Raw genomic sequence first — 26,940 nt, forward strand, 5'->3', positions numbered from 1 at the left:
TGCAAACTTGACATAAGCTCAATCAAGATTTCTCCAGTCGTTCTGGGAGGTGCACGGTTTTTTCGGAATTCTGAGGTCGAAAGGAATGTACGTGTTCAGACGAAATAAAAATTCTGGAGGCGACTCTAATCATCGACTTATGTGTCTGGTAGTGGAATTCGCACGTCGGCGTTCCTGTGCCCTGGTGTATCCCTTGGGTTAACTTCGTGTTTTGCGCGTTGCCGAAGCGGATCTCGGAGGCCACGTACGAAGCGCGTGGTTGATATCTGATCCGTCAGGTGCCGCAACGATCCCAGCTGCTCACAATCTTTCAATGAACTCAACCAAATAATTTTCGTTAATTATTCTGACACTTAATTGGCCCTTATAATCTCAAGTAAAGTTATGCTTCGATATCATATGTACCCATACAACTCTTAACTAGAGTCAGAACCATCGATTTCTATTCTTTAGAAGACACGCTATGAATATTAGGGAAACCGGAAGTAAGCGCTCGACCGGAAGTGCTTGGAAAAGAAACACGCTCGCGCCACTAAAAAAAGAAAAATCTTGCAAGGGCTGTAGAATTCCTCCTTCTACACTGCCGATATCAGTACGGGCACATGATGATGATAATGAGTATGATGACTAATCATCATCATGAGAATCATAGCATCTCTAGCATCACCGTATATATGTTCATCACAGGAGCCTTCGTGCTCCTGTCCATCGTTTTCATAATGTTTTCATAGGTACGGTAGAATCGTCACCCTCATAAACATACCACGGATGTCATGTAGAGGGTCATCGCCATATCAACGGTTGTGCGTGTGCGTGCGCACACGTCAAACAACCTTTTGACGCCATCTGTAGTTTCCTGACACCGCTATCATGCCAGAAAGCCAACTCAGCAAGCTGGTTATTGGGTGTAGAGAAAGAAAGAGAATGTGGAGGGTGGATAACATTAAAGAAGAAAGGGCTCCCCGTAGTTGCAGCGTTCCGCGATGAACACCAGAGGGCCCCCGGAACGCCTGCGTATGCGTGTACCCTGGAGCAGCGCGCGCAACTTTTAAATAACCGCTCATTAGCGCTAGCCAGTATTTTGACGATCCACACTGGTCGTTGCGAAACGCGAGGCGCGTTTCAGAGTAGCTAAACGTTTCGGGGACGAAGTATAGAGATGTGAGGCGAGGATTAATTTATCGGCGCAGAGTGATAAATGAAAAGGTGAGGGTCGGCGGTGTACACGCAGGCTGCTGCATGCAGCCCCTGGCGTCACCTTCGACAGTGAGCCCCCCCATTTATCTCGAAGCCTCTAAGTGAACGACGAGTCGAATGATGGGAATATAGCCGTCGGGGCCTTGTTTACAACTTAAAACGATTAGGACGCTTAAATCAGTTTATTCGCCTTCCTCTTCCGAGGTGCGTGTTCCCACGATGTCCAGACATACGTCGAAGACATCGTACGGGAGCATGACCCAACCCTGATGATGGTGATGATGACTAATGTATGAGATAGCGGTCACGCGTTGCGCGTAAGGGGGGGGGGGGGTAAAATAAGTGTGGTGATGGTTGCCTAAGTGCTCCGCATTTGTGATCCAGTCTGCCCGCATCCAGTCTGCCCGGTCTTTATCAAAAATTTTCAGTCGAAATAGCAGGAATACATCGGCCATGAAGTCGATATATTGTTTGCGGACAATCTGTATGGATCATTTTAGCATCTTAAGTGCCTGCGCTCCTTATACCCGTACTGTTTACGAAATATGGCTCTACATAGGTCGTCACGCGCTTAGATGTCGTAAAGAGCATATAGGGACAGACAGGTGTGCGCACCGGGGAGGGGGGCAGGGCGCCCCCTCCCCCTCCTAATCATCTATGAGGGGGGCGCCGATTCTTCCCCATACCTTTACCTAATCGGGCCTTTCACGTAATTTTTTAATGCGCAGGGTTATTATGGCTACGCATCCTTTTTTTTTTTATCGTAATGACGACCAAGGACACCTGATGTTGCATTCAAGGAACTGTTTGCTTCCCGCCTCTACCGAGTAAAGCCGGAGAGCAATGGCGGGCCTTTGTGAGAAGCAGCACATCGCTTCATTTTCATTTTTGCATCCATTGCGAAAATCGTTTTCTTTGGGACTCGACCAACGTGGGGGAGAAGTGGGGGAGGGGGCGGAACTTGCCCCCTGCCCCCAAATGCAGAACCCTGCGCACTCCTATGGGGACACACTTGCGACCTGACATCATATAGAGCTATACCTACTATCAGCGGTGCGTCTCTATAACATGCTACGTACATTCACTCATCTTCAACGGGAATCGTGCTTAGAGCTGCGACATGTTCTGGGCCCATGGAAAAGCAGCACCTGTGCGCTACGTGCCACGAAAGCGTTGTTGACTTTATTGCGGGCCACGAGCCTGAACGAAACTTTGTAAACTTGCGTGGCTGTATGTGTTATGCGTTTATCACTGTATATGTCATAATCGTCACCCAGCACCTGCAGAGTAGCATGTCAGGCGAACAGCCAGGCAAGCATCTCCAGCTTTTTATTAAAATGTTTATCTCTCTCTCAAGCAGCTCATCCGCAAGCTAAAAGTAGTCTTCAGGTGTCTTTATATGGTCAAAGATTTGCATGTCTGAACTATTTTTCGCAACTCATGCATGTATCGTTGCCACGCCGCGCGGGGACCGAATTCTCTCGGTGCGGTTAAACTCTCTCCCCCTCTATCGTCCTGTGCGGTCCTGCCAACCACACACACACCTGCTCAAGCTGAACCCACGTCGCGACCGGCGTCGTCCCCGCATTTAATTTGGTGCTCATTCAGATTACGTAAACTCTTAACTGTGCGGCCTAAACAACAGGCATCCGTAACGAATCAACCGTAACGAACGGTTCTAAAGCTTCCTTCGTTTCGCCGTAGTCCGGTTGTTAACTTCTCTCACTCTCTCTTCATGGCGGTCGACCTTCCTTTCCCTTCACCCCCTCCATTCTTCGCTAATATCGCCTGCATTATTACCCCCATTCCCCCTATCCCACGCGCTACCTCTTCGTGAATGTGAGTGGGTAATAATCTTGTTACAATAATTGAGCTCACGCGCGAGATGATCCCCTTGTTAAAACTATAGCGTCATTAAAAAGGAAGCGGGAAGGGTGTTAGGGGGACGCTGAACTGTTCTTAGTGCAAGAAAAAGAAAACAACGAAAAAAATATTTTTTCTAATCGGACAACTCTTCGGCAGCACGACGCGCGCATCAAAACGCTTAACAAATTGAGATCATGACGTAACCTTAGGGCAGTTCGCACGGTGCCTGCATGCGAGGCGGAAACCGGAGCGAAACGGTGGCGTTCGCATGGCATCCTTGTGGTTCTTAAGACTTCTTCCCCGCGGGCCAGCCTTGTTATCGAGCGACAGAGAGGTCCCCCTTTTCATTGCGCTATACCAGGGGGCCTTCTGTCGTGCTCAGCAATTTGTCTTTCGCTCCGACACGAAGCCAAGACAAGCCTGCGATCAAGTTGTGCGGAAACTTCGCTGCCGGTCATGTGTATGTGTGCCTGCGGTTTTTGATCCTCCGATTCCCGCTCTTGACGTGCGTGTCCCCTTTCCGCAAGAGCTGCCTGATCTACGGATGCCGCGTCAAGGATGCTTCGCATGCCTGCCTTATTGGGCGCATCACGAACGTTTTCGGATCGTGAACGGTGACGCAGGCACGAGTTTTCCCTCCGGCTTGTTTCGAAGCAGGACGCCCGCAGCTTCGTGCTTGGCAACGGTAACCATGGGAGACGCGTCGCACGTTCCGCGGAATCTTCGTTGGGTGCCCTCCCGAGTAATTATTCAGCCACGATCAGTGTCATTCGACTCAGTCCGCTGGTGCAGTCACCTTCATACCCACAGAAAGAGCTGCCGGCGACCGCCGTGTCAATAATTGACCGTCGCATGGAAGGGGTAGTGCTTTGCTAGTGCGCGCGAGCACATGGGAGGGTGATTCCTACCGTCAGCGGCGTAATAAGAAGGCGAAATTGAGATGCACTTCGATAAGTACAGTTCGCGCCGTGTTTATTCAACGTCGGGAACACGCGAGAGGCGTGGAAGAAGTGCGTGCGATGATGCTGGACTATAATGACACTGCTGCGCAGTCATGGGTGGATCCCGCAGGCTTGTGATCAATTAGAGCATCGAGGTGACTTCTGCATTGGGCGTTTGTTGGCGAAGCTGATGTAGGTTTTTGCAATATTACGTACAAATAGAGCACGTATAAGGTGCAGAGGAAGTCTTACGAGTTGGGGCAAAGCAAGGCGATGTAAATGTGGCTGGCATTCCCCCCCCCCCCCTCAAAATCTGGCTACGCCACTGGCTTGAAACATCGAGTACTCTCAGAGCACTTCGGGCAGGTGTTGTTTTCAGGTTTCGCAGGTATGACTTGACAGCCTGCTGCAGGTATCTCACTGGTTGTTGGAGTGTGCGTAGCGGGCTGTAGAAGTAGGCATCTTCAGAAAAAACTGCGCAGCATGACGAGGCACCAAGAAAGAAATGACGAAAACGTTTTCGTCATTTCTTTCTTGGTGCTTCGTCCTGCTGCGCAGTTTTTTTCTGAAGATGTTCCCGTACCAACTTGCCCAACTTTCAACCCTTGTTACGTAAAAGTAGGCGCCGATGATAAAGATGCGAAAAAAAAAAAAAGATTAACCTGCTACTAATAGGTGACAGGTGGTATAGGGAGGTCAGAGAGTCTGAAATATGCACTGAAAAGACAGCTAGGGCGTGCCGTTTCTGATACTTATGTACGCCTAAGCAGTGCTTAAAGGCTCCCTATGTCGAAAGGGGGTTCCAGCCTGCATGTGCTGGAAGTGAGCTCGCGAAGTGAGACTTGTGAAGGCTGGTGATCAAAGCAAGCGATTTTAGGCCTGAGATGACGCGGTACCCGGCGTGAGGATTCCCTACCAGCGCAGTGGCATCCGAACTCTTGACAGAAAGCACACATTTTCAACAAGACTCGTGGCCATGCCAGGAAAAGTTCGCTTATTCCACTCGTTGTCAGTGACTGTTTAGCAACTGCAGTTGCAAGCTGTCATTTCGTAACGTGTTTATTTTTATTTAAAGGGCTGCGGTTCACAAAGCAAAATCGGGCGCGTCTTCCTCAATGCAACTGCGATTATGTTGAAGCATAACGATATTGTTGCGGGGAGATGAAGTGAAGGAAGAGGAAGATATGATTGTCAATTATGATACGGACACTCCATCAAGTGAGTGCTGCCTTGCACCCAAGGCAAGTGTTCCGCGTTGCCCACAAAGATAAGTTTGTTGTTGTGTTGACGCTTTTTTTTCTTTTTTATTTATCTAATCGTCTTCCAAAACTCGCACTAGGAAGCAGGGTTGCCAGGTCGTAAAGACAAAAAAAAAATAGCCAGAAAATTGGAAAAAGCTAGCCAAAAAGTAGGTAGCAACTCCGGCTTTTTTTTTTTATTATTTAAATGACTGAACGCAAAAGCCTTTCGGCGAAAATGTAAATATGTACAGCCTGAACCCTTCGAAATCGGAATTGCTCAGAATAAAGCATAAATTGCTGAATTTAGCAATCATTCCGTGCAGCATGACGAAGTGTCTGCGCTGTTGCAAAAACGACACTCTCTTCACGCTCTTGCACGAGTTCTCCTAAAATGACTATAGGAGTAACGACAATAAAAATGATTATACGACGCGATTGCGCTCAAAATCGCAGTTGCTGTGGTTGAAGCATAAACTGTAGTCACTTTCGCGATCATTTCTTGCCTGAAGACGAAGTCCGTGCAGTTAATATTCCAGGGTCGCAGTCCGTACCTTATCCTAAGAAATGACACTATCAGTTTGTCGGATATCCGATTTCTAATGTCGATGAGTGCAGAGAGCCCTGGAAGCGAAGCGCTTTCAGTTTCTGTTCACTTCCAATTTCGGTTTAAAGTAGCGTTCAGCGATCGGTGGGCTCCAAAACCAGGCCCCATGCAACAGTTCTCCCTGAATCCCAGCCACTTGTCCAAAAGCATTCTCCTTTTTTTTTTTTTTTTTGCGCGCGAGGCCTATTGACTGGCAGGTTATAAACGTGTAGTTTTTTTATATTTATTTTACGACCCGCGCGACTGACCCTTACCCCTCCATCCTTTTGATTAAAGTTTATTATTGCATGTGTACTGCATGCGCCAAATTCAATTTTGGGAGCTGGAAACAGGCTTTGGCTGTCAGGTCTTCGCAGCACATACTCAACGCTGCCCCGTCACGAGGTTTCGATAATTTGGCTCCAATAGGGTTAACGAGAAAGTAGCCAGAAAGTGATCAAGTGACCATGACGTTTATTCTGCTACCACCGGCCTAAAAAAAGTTGCGAAATTGGCGCAAAATAGCCAGACCTGGCAACCCTGTTTAGAATCGAGTGCTCGTGTTGTCTTTAAATTTCGATCTACGTCACATTCTGCGCTGTTTACGACTACAATAAACGTCACACGGTGCCTTTGTGCGTTCACCTGAGACGACTCGAAAGGGGAAGCCATGTTCTTCTTCCTTTCCTTCTTCTTCTCACTCGATAGTATTGTTACCCCCCCCCCCCCCCCCAGGAGATCTCTGCACCTCACGTTGCTTTGAAGTGCCTCCGCGATCGGCCCACCTTTGACCAAGCGACGATGTCGTGCGACGACTTCATAATGGTGCCACGAATTTTGGCGATCTGTGCCCTCGTGACGTCACATAATGACATCAACGCGCGATTATCACTTTTTGCATCACTTCGTGTTGACGCCGGCGGTCACTTTTCGCGTTTGATGAGACATCTAAGGCTTTTCTTCGTGAAAATTTTCGCCAACTACCTCGGCTTTCCATTTTCCTGCTTCAGGCAGCGGCTCGGTGCACAAGTCGCGCGCGGGAGACAGAGGTGCGACTACCCTGCAAGACAACAAAGCCCCGCAGTGAAGCCGACCAGCCGGCCGCCTGTTTTTTTTTTTTTCCTCGCGAAAGCCGGTGGGCGCCGTCCGCCCCACCCCAAGGGCTTCGGCGGCGCGCCGGGGGCGAGAGAGGGTGTCTTCTACGGACCAATGGGACGTCCCGCGCGCTAGCGACGTCGTTTACGACTGGTCCGCGAACTAGCTGGAAAGGGAAACCCCGCGTTTGTAAGGCGAAGCAAGCTAAGAAGCGAAAGGAGGTGATGTTGAAGGGGGGGGGGGCACACATTCAATCGAGGTAAGGGATAAAACGCGAGCACACACACACGTACACACAACTCTCGGATTTTTATTTTCTTTCTGCGTTCCTACCTCTTTGCCGCTTTCGCGAGGCCGACCGAGTGTGGGGGGATTACACCAGCCAGCCACCTGAGCGAGTCGCGCACTGCGCAGCGACAGCGGAACGCGTTCGCGCGCTCTGCTCGTCGTCTCTTTTAGTGCCCTGGACGGAGGAGGGTGATGTGCAGTGCTCTGTAAAGCAAAACCGCGTGGGACGACGCCGGTACCGCTCGCCACTCTGCAGCACGTGCGCTGCTTGTGCAGATCGCGTACGGTGTTGCCACTCGGAAGTGCTCGTGCGATGGAGCTTCGTCTTTGAAATTTTTTTCTTTGTTTGTTCGTGAAACCTGGAATGTGCAAGAAGTGGACACGTCGGCCCGGTGAGCTCTGCGTGACGATCTTTCCGTGAGCTGATTCTACGGTCCCATGCTGCGCGCGCAAGTGTCATATCTCAATCTACAGTGCTGCTGAGAGTACACGCGGGTACAAGGAGGTCGCTCTTCGAATACAGGAATCAGTGTTCCTGGTATTCGTGCGTAAAGTCGTCTGATGGGTATTTGAAAAAAAAAAAGAGTTCTCTGGGAGCGTTTAGTTGATTCGTGACTCCGTTCACGCAACAGTCGCTTTAATCGACGACAGGTCGACCTGTCCTTTTTGTTCTCGCATCTCGATTTTATGCGCCTTGCGCTCGAGTACCACCCCGTTGTCCCGGGGTAAAGGAAACCGGAAGAAGCGCTCCGTTACTGGACTTGCGGAACGGCTACAGTGTCAGCCTCGTAACGCCCACGAAGGTAAAATAAGAGGCGAGCGCCCGGAAGACGACTGTGCACTGCCCACATCTCGGTGACTCAGCGAGTGCTGCGAGTGCGTGCGTGCGTGTGTGTCTTTGTCGTGTAACACTGGGCGATGAGACGGGGGAACCTTCGTGCGGTGAAGTGACATGCCTGTCTCGTGCGTCGATGGACGGCTCTAGGTTCAGGCTGTTCCAGCCTGGGCCATGCCGCCGCCGCCAACAACGTAGGTCAGGGCCATGGTCCGAAGCATTGGCGGAGCCCACGACACACAGTGGACTCGTCACGTCAAGATCGCGTTCATCCTCCTGGCGCTCTTCGACAACGCCAGGTAACAAACGCCTCATTTTGGGGAAGATGTCTTCCTGGACCATTTTTTTCACCCATTTGTAACGGGGTATGGTTATGTCTGTTTTTGATAATGCCTGAACGACTTCATCTGCCGCATTTATTTACGTACTAGCAGCAATGACTAATTTTGATGAGATGTTCCCTAATGCTGACCATGCGATGGCTAATATGACTCAGTTGTTGGCTAGTGTCGTTTAAGGGCAATTTAGCTATTCGCTGCTATAAGAATAGCAGTGTCCTCCAGCTAACTAATATTACCTAGTTTTGGCTAATATTCGTTAGCTGTTGGCAATTGTCGGCTAATTTTCGTTATCCCCTGGTATATCAGGAAAAATGTCTTCCTCCAATTTCAGTCCACTGATTTAACTTTCCACCAATTCTTTTTTTTTTCCTGCTCCCTTGTGACTACATATGCCTCCAGTTCGCTTACAGTAGCGTTATTACATGTGTATACCTTCCCTTGTAAAGCTTCTGAAGCGCCACTGAAGCCGAAATCTTAAATAACCCAATGACAGGGCGATCAGTTGGCACTTTAAAGAGAAAGCCCTAGTTGATTGATACGTTTGTTGGACACAGTGAAACCAGTTGGTTCGACTTGTCAAACGGCACTTCATGCAGCGAGCATAAGCATAACGTTGGGTGCGCAGTGTCAAGACACTTACGGTTCCACTGCATTCATGTTTTAGGTGTGCGAAAGCGCTAGAAAGTGCGAACGATCTTGAACATAAGCTGCAGCTCAAGAACGCACAGAATTTGGAGCCCGAGATTTGGGTGACGAACTGAAATCCTCAGTAGGTATAAATGGGTTTTCACTGTGCACCGTGGTTCCAACAGCCAATAACCTTCAGACATTCCCACATGTGTGCCCTATGGCGCCTGTGAGTCATACGTTTGCTTATGACGTCTGATGCCGATAGTAACCAATTAAAAGGGCCCACGAAATCGCCGATACGACATCCGAACAGTGAACCAATTGCAAAGCGTCCTCGCGTTCGCCGACATTCACGAAACGTTCGGTTATGACAATAATTTCCTTAACTATAGTTGAGTAGTTAGTTGGCTGTAGTCAGCCACTCAAGTTCGAGCCATTAAAATTCAAAGCGGTTGTCCGCAGCTCCATACTGGTATGTCTAGTTAAAGGTTGGGCGATGGTCTACTTGCAGGGCTTGAAGGCTGGGCATGTTGGTACCGCGTATAGCGTATGTCGCGCAATTCAAGATCCAGTATGAGATTTTCTGGTGGATCAGGCAAATGCGCGCTCAGGGGACCGCTATACAGCCGCTGCATACTAATTCTATATAAGTTACAAGTGATGCGATACCGAGCTTCTGAAGAACGGATAAAGAAAAAAGAAACTCAAGTTGGCAACAGCAAACCTGTGATGGTTATCTTACCTACGAACTTCGGAGAAGACATCCTGAAGCGACGAACTGAAGGTCGTCACTTATTACACGCCGAACTTTTTTTTTCTGTGTTTGTTACCCTGAACTTGTTCGCAACGATACACATCTCGAATATATATATAACTTACCTCCTGGCTTCATTTTGTTCTCTGGGAAGGGACCGAATCAAAACCGGAAAAAGGGAAAAGAAGCTGAGAAAAAGAAACCGGTAGCAATAGATCTTGAGGATATCTTACAAAAGTACGAAAAAAGAAGTTAGCTCTTCCAAACCTGTCTCGCATCTTTTGCTGTTTATCCGTTAGCCCTATCAACGTAGAAGACGAGTGAAAAGTAAAGGCAGAGCCGATAGACGCGCACTCGTTGCGCGCGGAGCCTCGCTCAACCCGGTCAAGCCATCGCGCTTTGGCGGACAGTTATTTATGGTTATTGCCGTCGACCGCGTCTCTGGGTCACGTCATCGCCCCGATACACAAATACAATAAACGTCACGGACGAACACGCTTTGCGTCTCGCGACGCAGGCACAACCTGTTCCCCGAGATATTGAACGAATTACGTCAACTCATTTTCTACCACAGGTCCTTTCTTATTGCCTACAGCCTCCAGGAATTTTCGGTAGCAGCATGCACCTGGTCGATATTCAAAAAAGATTGATGGAGGAGTCTTGCTTTTTGGTGGCACGAGAAGCTGATGATGATTGCCTTTATGAATAGCTCAAGTGACACTCTTCTTTCTCTTCGACACTCTTGACCGGAAGTGCTCTTCCAAGCACTTCCGGTCAAGCACTCACTTCCGGTTTTCCGAATATTCAGAAAATGTGCTTAAAAAAAAATAAAACTGGTGCGAAATTTATGGTTCGCTCTGGTTAGAGTTAAGAGCTATATTGGATACAAATGATATCGGAGAGTAAGTTTACTTTAAGATAAAGGACAATTAACTGTCACAACGATTAATGAAAATTTATTTAATGAGTTAAGTGAAGGAGCACATGATCTTCTTAAGAGAAGCTGGGGTCGTTGCGGCAGTTGGCGAAGCAGACCTCGACCACGTGCTTTCTTTCTATGTGGCCTCTGAGATCCACAAACACAAACTTAACTCAAGGAATACACCAGGGCTCACGAACGCCCACGTGTGAGTGCCACTATACCAGACACCTAAGTCAAGCATTAGATTGGCCTCCAATTTTTCTTAAATCTGAAAGTTTGACCCCTTAAGAACTATGACGCGTGCAGATCGAATTGTACGGTGGAGCGCACGCGTGATATTTGGGGTGTGAACCATAGAACCACTGAGAGAAGTCAAGTGATAGGCTTGGGCGTTACCATACTTTGGAAAGTGCCGTAATGTTTTCGATGCCTTTGAATAAAGACTAGACGTATTAAAGATTACGTGAACAGCTACGTATATAGAGGAGAGAGATCCTACCGATGGGCTACCTTGCGTGAGATGTTCTTCAAAAAGACCTGCTTGTAAGCTGATATTACTCAAGAACACGTTCATGCTCATTGACATATCAAGTAATTTAACACCTCATGCACATATCCGTGGTTCCTCAAATATCTAAGGATTAAGCACTTCGGCAGGGATATACAAGCGTTCCTCGATACAATGATATTGCACAAGTAAAACATGTACAGGAAGCGATGAATGCAGGAGACGCTGCCATGGATGGTTTATTGAGCATAAACAGTAATGACCTGAAGGGAACCGAGCATTTAGCGTAACTGCCACTTATGCAACGCAGTCTGGGTAACGCTAAATTAATGAGTAAGCGTCACGCAAGAGTCGGCCAGATCTCGTCGTCGTGTTGTTTTCCGTCGACACGCCATCGTCGGCACCGCGTCGTGATAGTCATTATGGTTCCAGTACCATGACCACGCTATTTTCGTCTCACTGCCGTTACAGTTGCACACAGCAGTCATTCTCATGCCATCGTCACGATGCCGCCACATTCGTCGTTTCTAGCGTCTGATGTAACCTCCATTCAGAAATATGTGTTTACAGAACGCGTGCAGCAAGTGTCGACGTGCCCCTTTGCTTGCATTTGTAGTTTCCGCGGCTTTACGAGCCAAAACGACGGTGTGATCATGAGGCATCCACGCCCATGCGCGGTGAGGGACTCCAGATTATGAGGTGACGACCTTGGGTTCCTTAACGTGCACGTAAATATATGATCTCGGATATCCTTCGCACTTCGTCCCTATACGGATATGCGGCCGCTGTAGCTGGAACTCGAACCCGCACCCTCGTTCTTAGCAGCGCAACACCGTAACTGCTATAAGCAACCGCTGCAGACGTTTAAACAAAAAGAACAAAAACACACACGCGCGCGCGTGCGCGCTGGCGAACACTTTCAGCATCGCACAAACATAAATACCCAATAATGCGGATAGGAAAGCGACCGCCGCAGTAGCTCAATTGGTAGAGCATCGGACGCGTTATTCGAACAGTGTAGGTTCGGTCCCTACCTGCGGCAAGTTGATTTTTCATCCCCTTTAATTCCTTTCCATCTATATCCTAATACTATACTATAGTTAAAACATACAAGTGATGTCTCCTATACCTTCCTTAGCTTTTTTTTAATTGATATGATGTAAAAGGTCGAGCATACAACACACACACACACACGCGCGCGCACACACACACACACACACACACACACACACACACACACCATCATAACATAACAGAAAATGTCCGAAAAGGCAATTGATAATGTCTCTGGTGATCGCTGAGACGAATCCGCACATATGGGTAATATAACAGTCAACGCATCATAGATTTCAGGACATACATGTAATAAGTATCATATAATAATACATATAGTAAGTAGAGAAGGAGGATTCTAAGGGCTCTTTTTTTCTTTTTGCTGGACAGAACATCAGAACTAGCAGACAAGAAAGCCAAGGAAAGCCTTTCCTTGGCTTTCTTGTCAGTTCTAATTATTGTTGTATATAGTAAGTAGGACATACATACCATAAGCGACTTAACGCAATATGAGCATAAATTCCTAAATTGCGAACAGTGCCGCTGTCTTCAAGAAAGGGTTTTAACGCTTTTAAAGCGTATACGTCTGAAAGGCTATGGTTGGCCACGGGCCCAAAAGTTTCTCCATACTGAATGGTCCGCGCTCTAATGCCATTAGTTCCGATTTAAGGAAGCGTCTTGGTGTGTCATGACTCCGTCTACAAATCCACATTCGCATTCGGGAGTTTCAGTTCTGCCAATTCTGCGTAAAAAAAGATGTTTTGTGTAGGCAGTGCCTAGCCTTAACCCATGAATAAGTGTTTCCATTCTGTCGCAAAAAAAAAAAGTGTTTCCATTCAAAATTACGCTAACTTCCTTAGACTCACTGTCTGTTGGTTTCATTAGGTTGTCGTCTAACAAAAAGAAACGAGCCCTCGATAAATCCCACCTCTTGCGTTCGAGCAGTATATAAACTGATTTACGCAAGAACTGACTTCACATCTAAGATCGTCTCCTTACACTCTTTAATTTAGTACTCTATATTCAAGTCCTGACTACCTCTACGAGCTCTATACTTGCGCCCATTAGCTTATTCCTTCACGTTCTTAGTCACTGCGATAATTACCAACGATACACCACCGCCGACACCATGCACGACAGCAAGGCAAAGATTTTATCAGCCCCCGTTTCGGGGTGCAGCAGGGACAGGACCAATGGGTTATCGTGATTAACGACCTCAGCAGTGGCTCTTCGCATACTGACGGTTTAACTGTCCCATTACATGACCATTGAATTCCGTTAATGGCTTCCCCGGAGGTCGCGGTTCTAAATTAATCACGTTTTTCTTCGCGTGTGGCTAATCGCCCTTGATGGCCCAGAATTTCAGCGATCCTTCGTTTAGTCCACCGACGGGACGCGCACGTACACCGGTATATTCGTTACGGCGATCAAAGCCTCCGGTGCGCAGGGCTGTTTAGCGTGTCTTCATCTCTCACCTCCGGGTGGTCATCGCGTTTGCGAGCCATCTTCCCACAGCTCCGGTGGCACCCCGTCGCGGGTACACTCCTGACTAAAGGATCTACGTTGCTGTTTCTTTTTTCTTGCACATATCTCTTGTATGTGCGCCCCTGAAGTGGCACTACGGCAAGTAGTCCTAGCTCTTATGTGGCTGTAGCTACAATTTATGCTAACCGGTTAGGGCTATTTACGGTTCACGTCAAGATATGCCTCCCAGGCATGCAACGTGCGCAGCTTCGCAAGCATAGGAGATTTGCCGGCTTCCAGTGGAATTTGAAGGTGATGAGACTATAGTTTGCAAGTCAATTGGGGACACGGTTACTTCACTTCTCTTTATTAGGCTTCGGATTAGTATCGCGCCGACTGCTTATGCTACATGCATGCATGCTTGGGACTGTTTGTCGGCCTTGCATACCTGGGGGCTTCAATCGACAGTCCCCTTCAATCGTACGATGCTTATTTTTCTTCGGTTATTTTATAGAATATGCGGACAGCATGAAATTGTCGATACACGTTTTGTTGTCGCAAGCGCCTCGATATAATCTGGGAACTTCTGTTTTCTTTTATCTTACATGCTATTCGTATCATTCATGCCCATCAAATGTGTATTCTCTCTGTCCTGCAAGAACCTGTATCAAAAACTACCAGGCGCTCTCAATGATCAGTGTTTGCACCTGTTTACCTTGGTCGAAACGCCCACAGTTGCTCTTTTAAACAACTCCTCGCGAATATCCCTCTCACAAGCGGGAGGATTTCGATCTAAAGTTTGGAATTTGCTTTGAGGCTGCCACTTTATTTGTCTGCGAGTGAATATTTATATTGCCAAATGCCGAAGGCATTTTTATTCGCAATCAAAATGTACTAACAAAATTAATTATGAATGAAGCCGACAATGAAGAAAAAATAACCGCACATAATGCATACCACTTACTGGCAGGTCTACGCTCTAAGAAAAAAAAACAAAACGTGTTACTCTTGTTGCTCAGTCCTGACTCGCCACATTATCACTCTCTGTAAAGATACGTGTTAACTATCTTTTGAAGAGCCGCTCTTTCCACTGCTCTCCAAAAGGAGTGTAATCTCTAGCAGAGATTGAAGGTGTATCTTTAAAGAGTGGCAATTTCATCCCTTTCAGACGCCACCTATGAAGAACTGCCTATAAATGCGTCAAAATCGATACAGTGTTATTTCGAGGTCCTCGATATTATATAGCAACAAAATTAATGTCGTAATACGTTAATTTATGCGTGTTATAGTAGTCATTCCTGATTTCTTTGTAATTAAATATCTGTTTATCCTGAAGCCATTCATTCTCTGTTTTTGCATAAATAGAATGAAATCTCAGGCTATAAACATAATGCAAATGTGTTTTTCGTTATGTCCATGCTGAGCAAAGAAAAACTATACTTTTGATGTGGGTCGTGGGAAGCGGGAAGTCGCACGACTCGTCGAATATGGTAGTGCCTTCAGCAAAGTGATCATATGCAACAGTATAGAGTGCGAAATGAAGTTAAGTGAAGACAAATTTATTATGCAGGGGGTTCCATTGATCCAAAGCTCAATGTATCTTGCTCTTTCTTGTCCCGTAGTCGATACAAATAGCAAATACAAGTGGTGTACGCAATTGTGTGCATAGCGTGTCAAAGGGCTAAGGTCCCTGCCAGCGGCAAGTTATCTTTTCGTCCACTGTACACTTTCTTCACATTTACATCATATTTACTACAAATAACATCCCCTATACTTTCTTTGGCTTTCTTATCTGTTCTAATTAATATTTAAAGAGTGTTACATATGCGGAAAGTCAGGACTAACCAAAATGACTGACAGGTAATCTTAGTTTTCGAGCTATAGCGCACACCCTTTCGCGCTTGTTCCGGTCCAGCCGAGTTACTTTTGCGAGTTTGAGTGTTTTCTGGATTTCTTTACTTGCGCATCGTACTTCAAGTAATATGCAAGTGATCGAGGGGCTTTAGCCTCGACATCGCTGCTAACCGAATAGCGTGAAAATGACGAATCCTCTTCGCTACTAACGCCAAGTCTTGCGCGAAAGCAACAATTTTAATCACACCTCGCGTAATTGATCTTCTGGACCCCCAGCGACGCTTTCTCCAATAAAACTGCTATAATGACGATCGGGAGTGGTTTTATTACTATGTAACGTTAAGTTATCGCTAGAGGCCGCTTATAAGCGGCCTGCGTGACCTCGGTATAATAGGGTAAGCGATACAAGCGTGCTATATAGGGGAGGGAGCAATAATATTAGAGTTTAATGCCGTTTTACGGCGCATTATTTATTTATTTATTTATTTATTTATTTACAAATACTGTCAATCCCTTGAGGGATTATAACAGGAAGGGCAAAAACAGTGATAAAGAAGTGAGTAAACAAATTACTGGCACACGTATATATACATATATATATATATGAATCAGTAGTGTTCGTGCAAATATAACTACGAAAGTATGTACATTGTATGACATTCAAAATATGGTCACTATAGTCACAAATAACTTTTTTAGAATGTGAAACAAATCGCTTCAAGATAGAGTACGCAGATGTGTTTAGACAATATTTCACGCATGCGTATAGTTATACAAGGTTTGAGAGTAACAAGCGTACATCGATAATAAGTTACACATCCAAATAATAAGATAACCACGAACACCAAAAGGACGCGGTGAAGGAAAAGAAAAAAAAAATCAGTGAAAAGCAAGATCATCTTCAATTTAGTACAGGAGAGTTAAGTCTGCAACGCTAGCAGGCTATTTTCCATCGAACAAGTGAACACATCCAAGGAGCAGCTGCTAGTGATGGCCTCGCTGATATCGTTCCACTCTCTTATCGCTAAAGGAAAGAATGAATTTTTAAAACAGTCGGTACGAAAAGGATATTCCTGGAGTGTTTGTGTGTGTTTATGTCGCGATGGCCGTGTTTCACTTCTGGAAATGTATCTGGAGACATCAATGTTAAACTGCTTATGCAGAAGCTGGTACAAAAGCTTAGAGCGGGCTAGTACTGATCGGTTTTGTAATGTTAGAATCCCAGCATTCTTGAGTAGTTCGGAGGGGGAGTCTGTTGGCTTATACTTATTATATATATACCTCAGCGCTTTCCTTTGGACGCCTTCTACTTTCTTAATTAGTTCTTTTGTGTATGGGGACCAAATCACATTTGCATACTCAAGGACTGACCTAACAAAGGTTTTATAGGCCAGGATTTTTATATCAGGTGGAACTAATCGGAGGTGCCTCCGAAGAAAGAAAAGTCGCTTCAATGCAGTAGATGTTGTGTTGTTGATATGGGAGTTCCATCTCAAGTCATGTGTTATTGTTAGCCCAAGGTATTTGTGTTCTTGAACGTGCTCTAGCGGGATGCCGTTGACGATGTATGAAAAGCTCGACTTAATTTTCTTCCGAGTTATTGATAGGACAGCAGATTTTTTAGTATTTATAGTCATCTGCCAAACGGTACACCAGTCTGACACTGCTTTTAAGTCATTATTTAATGCTATGTGGTCATCATGCGAATTGATATTTCGATAAAGAATGCAGTCATCAGCAAATAGTCGAATATTTCCAGTAATTTTTGATGGTAGGTCGTTTATAAAAATTAAGAATAATATCGGAGCCAGAACGCTTCCTTGGGGTACCCCTGATGTTACCTGAGCTGTACGGGAGGTATGGCCATGCACTTCCACAAACTGGGTGCGGTTCGTTAGGTAGTCGCGAATCCACTGAACTATAGGGCCAGGGCCAAGTGTAATTTCAAGTTTGTTAATGAGTTTCTTGTGCGATACCCGATCGAACGCTTTCGAAAAGTCGAGCAGGATGAGGTCTGTTTGTTTCTGTTGATCGATGCTGAATGATAGGTCGTGTGTCAGTTCTAGTAACTGAGTGACAGTGGAAAGCCCTCTACGAAAGCCATGCTGATATGGTGATAATATAGCCTTATCTTCTAGAAAAGTGGTTATATGTTTGAGTATGATGTGTTCAAGAAGTTTGCAAATGGTGCTCGTAAGCGAAATCGGCCTAAAATTGGATGGGTCGTTTTTGCTGCCAGATTTATATACTGGGATAACTTTAGCAGCCTTCCAATCGTTCGGGAGAACAGAAGACGATAACGACTTATTAAATATTATACAGAGGTACTTGGCCGTCCATTCTGCGTACCGTTTCAGAACCATGTTGGGTATTTTGTCCGGGCCCGATCCTTTTTTAGTGTCCAGCTTTAGGAGAAGGTTTAGCACTCCTTCCTCCGTAACGTTTAGGGGGCTAAGGATTTCGCTTGCAGTGACGTCATTTTCAGATGTTTTCCCGTCATCCAATGTAAATACAGAACAGAAAAAGTCATTTAGAGAATTCGCGCGATCTCTGTTAAATGCGGGTGAAACTAAGGGATCAGATGATGACTTTGGCTTGAGGTAGTTCCAAAATTTGCTCGGTGAGCTTCTTAAAAAACCTGTAAGTGTATTTTTGTAAAAGTTTGACTTGGCTGCCTTTATTTTTGTCTTCATATCTTGAATAGCCAAAGTAAGGTTGCTACGAGTAGTAGACTTAGGCGCAACCTTCATTGATCTTCTAAGACGCTTGACCTTGCGCTTGGCGTGAATGATGTCCCGTGAAATCCAGGGGTTATGCGTTCTTGTTTTTTTAACTTTTGATGGTACGTATTTTGTGATGCAGTGAAAAAGGATCGCTTTGAATTTGTGCCACAACATCTCAATGTCTGTGAGGGGATCTATGGACCATTCTTCAAAGCCCGTGAATTCGAAAGATAAGTAGTCTATTATAGCTGTATCGTCTGCTCTACTGAAGTCCAGGTAAGTTATGCGTGGCTGAGATAAAACTGTGGTGTTCTGGGCAGGCACGGCACATAAAGTTATCTTGTGATCAGATATGCCATCAAGCAATGTAAGTTTAGTCTGATCTATCGGGAAATGGTGGCTCATGAAAATTAAATCTAATATGTTGGCGGTAGTTCCCTGTACACGTGTTGGTTCTGTTACAACTTGGCTAAGATTAAGTGATAGCATGAGATCAAAAAGTACATCGGAACTTGGGGAGTCATGTTGAAACGTTTGCCAGTTCACGTCAGGCAGATTAAAATCGCCTAGGAGTATTAGTCTAGAATGCTTGACATTATCTTGGACATATTGACAGAGTTTTTCCATCACATCAACATCACTTGAGGGACTACGATAAACACAGCCGACGACAATATTACATGTAGAAAATGACAGCTTACAAAAAATACCTTCCACTCCTGTGACTTCAGGCAATGCTACACATGGGATTTCCTTTTTAATCAGTAAGGCAACGCCTCCGCCACGTGTTGCACGGTCTTTCCGAGCGATTACATAATTAGGCGGTGTGATTTCACTGTCCCTGATATCGGCAGTTAGCCATGTCTCGGTTAAAGCAACAAAATCTGGTTCGACACCGAGAAGCAATGCCTCGAGAAAGTCCGTCTTTTTTACTACACTACGCGCATTGATGTTGCAAAAGGTTATTTCCGGCGGGGCGCGTTGCGCCGAGTACGCGCTGCTAGTGTTCCCGGTCGCTCGTTTTTTTGGCTAGAGGTGCTGGAATTTGAGTGGACTGGGATCACTTCATTTGTGTCCTCATCCCATCGGTAAAGGTCTCCGTTGATGCGCAGCTTGTCATGAACTAGCGATACCTTGTCCCCAGATTCTTTTCTTGGTTTTGCATAGCTCCAGAGCTTTTTTCTGATGTTCCTTACCCGCCATGAAAAATCCTCGCTTATTGAAAAACCGCTCCCCTTTAGCTTATAACAGTTGCTCAAGATGTGCATTTTGTCGCGGTAGTCCAGAAGCCTCAAAATGATCGGTCTATTTTTGTTGCCTAATGGTCTGCCTAATCTGTGAATTCTTTCGATCTCAACAGATTCCACTTCAAGGACACCCTTCAAAATCTTCTCGTTCACTTTTTGCTCGAGCGAGTCGTCGCTTTCCTTTGCTTCTTCAGGAAGACCATAAACAATTATGTTTGACCGTCTTGATCGATTTTCGAGATCGTCTACTTTGAGTTCGAGAGACAAGAGGGCTTTCTGGAGGTTAGTAATCTGGTCCATACATGTGGAAACCTTGCTGTCAAGTTGGCTTAGTTTATCGAGTTTCGCATCAATAGTTGTTAGGCGTTCCTCCTTAATTGTATGAATGTCGTCCGCGATTTGCTGTAGCTGTTTCGAAAACTGAGCAAAATCAGGCCCAGGGTTACTCTCGACATCACCGGCTATGAGCAGTAACTTAGAAACGTGCACGCAGAAATCACATACTAAATCTGAAAACACCGCTGGGCACGGCAGCATAATAAGATATAATTCATCTGAACGAAAACATTTCCCATAACGTTTGCTCACCTGTACGATAAACAAAAAGGGATTTGAGCTCATCGTTCCAGCAGAGCTGCCGTGCCCAATGGCGCGTCGAAGTCGGTCATCGGCTTTTAAGGTGGGTGATGTCCCTCGCATCGCTGCGGTGGCGCTGAAGGCGGTGTCGTCACGGACTGCCACGATGACAGTGTGACGGTGTTGTAGCTTGTAGTCATCCAGACTCAGCGGCGAGGTAGGCACGTGCGAATTGAAGTGTCTTGGTAGATAGGTCGAGTTGGCAGGAACATGCTGGCTTTTTCCGTCGTACCCCGCCGGTATGAACAGCAGGGTGGCGATCTGTACGATAAACAAAAAGGGTTTTGAGCTCATCGTTCCAGCAGAGCTGCCGTGCCCAATCTGAGGCGTCCGAAGAGTATACTCGCAAGCACGCTGCATTCCTGATTTGATGTACGTATCGCAGCTTTTGGTATACATATATCTCTAGGCAGCCATGATACGCCCGACCCCTCTTGACTATACATATTTTGTTTTCGTATAGTTCCTATGTGTTACGAGGAATGATGGACCTGGGCGCTTATCCGGCAATTAAGGAAAGTCTTTCGCAACAGCGCAGTCGCCGATACGTGCAAGGACATTGAAAACGCCCATCACTCCCAAGTAACGCCCTTATCTATCGGCTTTCCTGTCGCACTTCGCGAAAAAACGCCCATTGCTGCGTCGCACTTATACGGCACGCTGTGACGCAAGTTTGCTCCTATATACGTACCACGACGGTGCGATTGATAATGACGTATATCTGCCCTGTCTATCGGGGAGGGTGCAGGTGAGCTATATATATATATATATATATATATATATATATATATATATATATATATATATATATATATATATATATATATATATATATATATATATCGATTCATCTGTGTGCAACATATCGCGAAGGATTTCCCACGGCCGGACGCCCTGTGATTACACCACTGAGGGCGCTGCATACACGAAGCGCTGTCCGCGCTGACGGGGGCGTCAACAATTAAGTCCCGTGATGCCATACTCGCGCAAAAATGTGGCACTAAAGCGGGATAAATTGCTCGAGAAAGCTACAGAAAGAGAAAAAAAGAGCAAACCGAATCACTTTCAGCTGTTTTGGACGCGGCTTACGCGCCCATACTGGAGTATACAGAGGCCGCGGAGAGTGCTCGGTCGGCCGCTTCGCGGTAGTATAATTGTTAGTCCTTTCGCCGTGGGCCAATCGATGAAGCGCCTTTTAATAGCCCGCCATTAGGCCTATACCTTCCAACGACACGCATCGCTGCACGCGGACGCCTCCTGGAAGCACTCGGAGCTACACGTATTCACGGGATGGCCCAAGCGTAGCCGAGGGGTTATGCGCATATGTACAGTGCTGAGGAAATAGAGTGGACGGCTTCATTTCCGAAGGTCCGCCATCGTTTGTATTGAGCGAAATCGTCGGTCTTTTTTTTTTTTTGTATGACACGTCAAGGGCTGTATCGTTTCCCTTTTCGGGTTCTTAACGAACGCCACAGTTGAGTGGCTCGAGGTTTCCCAAGTTAAAAGGTTCACTACGAGCCCAATTTGTGGCCTCCTACACTGAGCATGAACCTCATGCTGGTTGTTTGAGCCTCATGCTGTGACTTTGTACACTGCCCTCAGTGAGGGCAGTGTACAAATTCACAAGGTTCCTTATGCATTATGCTTTCTTTTCTCACTCTATGTACTGATCCTTCCTCGCCCGCTCCTTCTGCGCACCTAACGTGGTTTTCCACTGCCGCCAGGATCGGAGCCACTGCGAGCGTTCTGCGCCTCAGCTGATTTTGCACTGCTTCCGAGATCGGCCTACCTTTCAACAAGCGGCGATGTCATGCGATAACGTGACGTCACCATAACGTGACCATAACGTGACGTCACCATGTGACGTCACGTTATGTGACGTCATGATGACATCACAAATTTTAGCGATCTGAGCCGTCATGATGACGTCATATGGTGACGTCATCACACTATCATGATTTTTTTTTCATCACTCGTGTTGGTGCCGACGGTCAGTTTTCGCGCTTGGTGAGGCAGCTAAGGCTTTCGCCTTAATAACGTAGTAATGATTCAATTCAATTCAATTCTTTATTTGCAGACGTGAAACATACAGAAATATCAAAACTGGTTGGACCCATAGCCAAAGGCTAGTTGCGAGTCCAAAAAGATGAATAAATAAAAGTTCCATATACAAAAGAAAGATATGATACATACATATAGATAGTAATCGTACATCCTTAAATTGCACGAACGAACAAAGGGAAAACGAAAGTATGGGTAAGTGCACGATTGTATTTAACAGGTGTAGATAAGCTTACGCAACATGTGTAAGCAAGGCAAATTTTTGCATTCTTATGAAAGGTTAAACCTATATGGCCAATCCCAAAAGAACAAATAACTGATTGAGAATATTTTTTAACAGGTTTCAGCAAATTACTGACACACACACACACACACACACACCAAAATGGCATCATGATTATACACACTGGTAAACACTATTCAGACCTAGTAAGTATTTTTTTAGCGCTGCTGGAAAATTATTCGCTTGTTTTATTTCTGCGGGTAGCTTATTCCAAATTTTTGGTCCTGAAAACTGTAGCAAACGTTGCCCGTAAGCATTCTTTGTTGGGGGGAGATTATAGTTTCCATATACTTGATTTCTGGTCACACGAGAAGATGTGCAAAATAAAGAAACATGAAAAGGCAGGTTGTTTTTGACAATATTGAAAACACACGTGGCAATTTTTAATTCGTGTATCTTATCATAGGGCAAAATATTCATTTTTATAAACAAAGGCAGACTAGGCTCGTCGTAGCCTGAATAGGTAATAATTCTCAGGGCTCGTTTCTGAAGTTTGCGTACAGGTTCAAGATAAGTTTTGTATGTCGCGCCCCATGATTCGTTACAGTAGGAGATATGGCTGTGGATGAGTGAGAAATATAAAATACGAAGAGTGTTAGTATCGAGATCATGGCGCGCTTGTGAGAGTGCGCTGTTAATGTTAAATCAAGGCCCCGCCACGGTGGTCTAGTGGTTATGGCGCTCGACTGCTGACCCGAAGGTCGCGGGATCGAATCCCGGCCGCGGCGGCTGCATTTTCGATGGAGGCGAAAATGTTTGAGGCCCGTGTACTTAGATTTAGGTGCACGTTAAAGAACCCCAGGTGGTCGAAATTTCCGGAGCCCTCCACTGCGGCGTCTCTCATAATCATATGGTGGTTTTGGGACGTTAAACCCCAGATATTATTATTATTAATGTTAAATCAAGAAGAAGAAATGGACATGGGCAGGGCATGAAGCGAGGAGGCAAGATAGCTGCTCGTCATTAAGAGTATCAGACTAGATTCCAAGAGAAGGCAAACGTGCGAGGGGGAGACAGAAAGTTAGGTGGGCAGATGAGATTAAGAGGTTGGCGGGGATAACGTGGCAGCAGTAAGCACAGGGCCGGGTTGATTGGCGGAGCATGGGAGAGGCCTTCGCCATGCAGTAGGCGTAGCCAGGCTGATTATGTGATGATGATGTTAAGGTAAGTCGACGTTATACATGGCAGCTGGCAGCATGTTCCTCCACGCAGTATATTATAATACTGTGTATGCAATATTTATTGTTAGATGGCTTCGCTTAGCAACGTCACCCAAAATGCCCGAGCTATTTGTAGAACGTAATGGCATGCCGTAATTACATAATGACGTCGTAAAGTGAACCGTCTTGTGAACGACAAGTCATAAAACACTACTTAGCTTGCCGTACGCACTGATCTTGTAGCCCGTCGGCATTGTTAAAACGGGCGCGGGGCATTGGCGGAAAATAGGCGAAGTGCGCGTTTAAACGGACAATAATTGGAAACTCCAAATCGGTTTAGATGGGTAAAGTGCTATTTCAAAGATTTTTTGTTTGCTAATCTTGTGGCAGTGAGTATACAGGTGACTGAAACCGCAAATTACGCACTATCTTCCAAAGTCCCCCTGTCAGTATAATGCAACGGGTGTGAGCCGAGCAAGAAGAAGAGGAAGAAAACGTGAGCTGGGGCGGTCTACCGACGCCATCATTAGCAGACCATCAACATCGCCCTGTATAAACATACTCAAACTTTAACCGTAACAGTTTTGTGGTGGAGGTGCGGGGTTAAATAGGCAGATTGATTAAATTAATGGCTCCAACATATGTGGTGTTATAATCACCATATGGTATGAAAGAGAGAAGGGAATGGATCAAGTGCTCATTTGCTTTGTTAAACACGACCTAATGAAACCTACAGTAAAGCCAAGGAAGGTATTTTTTTATTTTTTATTATTTATTTTTACATACTGCAGCCTCAGTGGGACTATTGCAGGAAAGGAAAAAAAACAACAAATGAACATTCATAAACAGGTTCCACAAATTCTTTAAGTGGTAAGGAACGGACACTTCCGGGCAAGTAATTCCAGGTTTCGATTTTTGAAAGAAAAAAAGCTATATTTGAACATTTCAGTGCGGGTGAAAAAGGTTGCAATGTTAGGGCGTGGTCGTTCCTCGTAGATAAAGGTTCGGAGAACTTAAGATAACTGTCCAGAGTGTGGAGGCGGGGAGAACTGATTAGGGTGTAAAGAAATTTTAGGCAATCAACATGGCGGCGCTTTGCAAGGGTAGTGAGACCTAGTTCAGGCAGAAAATTCGACGAAGAAAAATCGCTGTCATATCTTTTGCATACAAAACGCACAGCTCTTTTTTTTAACCGATTCTATTCTTTTTTTTTTTGTTATCACCTTTCCTGTTGGGGTTCCACACCACGCAATCATATTCGAGAATGGGATGAATGAGACTTTTGGATGTAAGTTGTTTGGTTTCACGAGGAGCAAGACGGAGCGCAAACAACCTAATCTCTTAAGGACCTTGTTGCATGTGAGATGGATGTGTTTGGACCATGACAAATTGTGTCATAAGGATACCGAGGTACTTGAATTCAGAACACCCTACTCAAACTAAGATTATTAAAACCATATTCAAAAGTCAAGGGGTGTGAACGTCGGGTAAAGGGCATAACAACGGTCTTGGAGAAGTTAATATTCATTAGCCAAGATTTGAACCAGCTACAGAAGTGAAAGGAGGAATTGTTGAGGGTGGCATGATCATCGTAAAATAATTGACAGCGCAACCGGTTAAACACGGACAGAAAGAAGAAAAGGACACCACACGGTGTCAGCGCGGTGTCTTTTTCTTCTTTCTGTCCGTGTTTAACCGGTTGCGCTGTCAATTATTTTGCGATGAACATCCGCCAACTAGCCCAACTCGCGATTCAGTTTCAGCATGTGTCATGATCAGTCGGAGATTTAATAGTATGATGCAGGACGCAATCATCTGCAAAGAGGTGTATCCTCACGGAGGTGTGCAAGGGGAGGTCATTAATATGAAGCAGGAATAAGAGGGGACCTAGCAAAAAATCCTGGGGAACCCCTGATGTAACAGGCATCAAAGACGAGTTAGTATAGTTGAAACACACGTATAGTGAACGCTGCGAAAGAAAGCCGGATATTCAGCCAACCATGGATGCATTCTTTAGCTTAGCGTACAACTTGTGCAATAGTGTAGGATGTAAGACAATGTCGAAGACCTTAGCAAGATCTATGAAAATTCTATCAACCTGGTCACCTATGTCTAAAGAGCTGCTGATGTCGTGAACGAATTCTCTCAGTTGAGTATAATGGTGCTTAGACCACATGTAAAACCATGCTGGGAAGTGCTTAAAATTTTGTTCGTTTCAAGGAATTCCATGATATGTTTAAAGATAATATTTTCTAACATTTTACATGAATGCGCTGTCAGGGAGATCCGTCTATAATTGCTTAATAATTGAACATTACCTGGCTTAAATAAGGGGAGAATCGAATAACGTTTCCACGAGGAAGGAAGTGTGGCTGACGAGAGAGATTTTCTAGAAATAATTGTGAGGTATCTGCTAAACCAAGGAGAGTACCTGACTGCTGTATCTAACTGACGACTGCCCATGTTGGGGACCTTATTTGCAGTCTTCTAACTGTAGCGTAGTAATTAGGATGTAAATGAAAAAAAAAATAAAAGTGTACGAAAAACTACTTGCCGCAGGTGGGGTCCGAACCAGCAACCTTCAGATAACGCGTCCGATGCTCTACCAATCGGGCTACGGTGGCGGTCATCCTCCCGTCTACATTATTGGGTATTTCTGTGTATGTAAGCCAGCGCGTGTTGGCCAGCGCCGCTGGCTAATTCGAAAGTGATGGGAAGTCGTCGATTGAAGAAGTACTGACACGAAAGTTTTCAGTGGTAGTTTTTTTTTTTTTGCATCAAATGAAAGGCCAAGCCTTCAAGGGCCTAGAAAATGTACTGCTAAACGTGAGTGCGTCCTGAAAAAGTAATTACAGTATGTTTTTAAAAGATAGTTTCGGTCCCTACTGCACCCTGACGTCACAACACAGTATGAGCTTTTTGTCGCGTGCTCGCGCAAGATACCGTGACATTTCCACGGCCGCTTCGCACCGTGACTCCGCTGGTGACGCACAAGTGGCCATTTTGAATATTTTGGTGACGCACAAGCGGTCATTTTGGAAGTTTTGGTGCCTGACGTCATCACAACTAGCCAGACTGCTGCGTCAAGTCACTAGAATTAGTACTGTAGCCTGACGTCCAGCTAGTGTCGAAGTCAGTAGATGCTTCATGGGAAAAATGGCTTTAATATCAAAATAAAATATCAGCATTTGCTGAGCTTCACACTTGCTCAGATCAATTTGTTTATACAGGAGATTTGTATGGCAGAGTAAACTCGGC

General features: G+C 45.6%; 1 protein-coding gene across 1 annotated transcript in view; it reads left to right on the plus strand.

Moving 5' to 3' along the window:
- Positions 1–7,227: 7,227 nt before the first annotated feature.
- The window catches only part of LOC119396281 (protein Wnt-7b-like), a 77,451-nt gene continuing 57,738 nt past the window's right edge, over positions 7,228–26,940 (plus strand). Inside the window, exon 1 of the mRNA XM_037663430.2 lies at positions 7,228–8,345. Coding sequence (XP_037519358.1) covers positions 8,254–8,345 — 92 coding nt within the window. The 5' untranslated portion in view covers positions 7,228–8,253. The remainder of the gene's footprint in view (positions 8,346–26,940) is intronic.

This window comes from Rhipicephalus sanguineus, chromosome 6 (assembly GCF_013339695.2).
Source record: "Rhipicephalus sanguineus isolate Rsan-2018 chromosome 6, BIME_Rsan_1.4, whole genome shotgun sequence".
In the NCBI taxonomy this organism is placed as follows: Eukaryota; Metazoa; Arthropoda; class Arachnida; order Ixodida; family Ixodidae; genus Rhipicephalus; species Rhipicephalus sanguineus.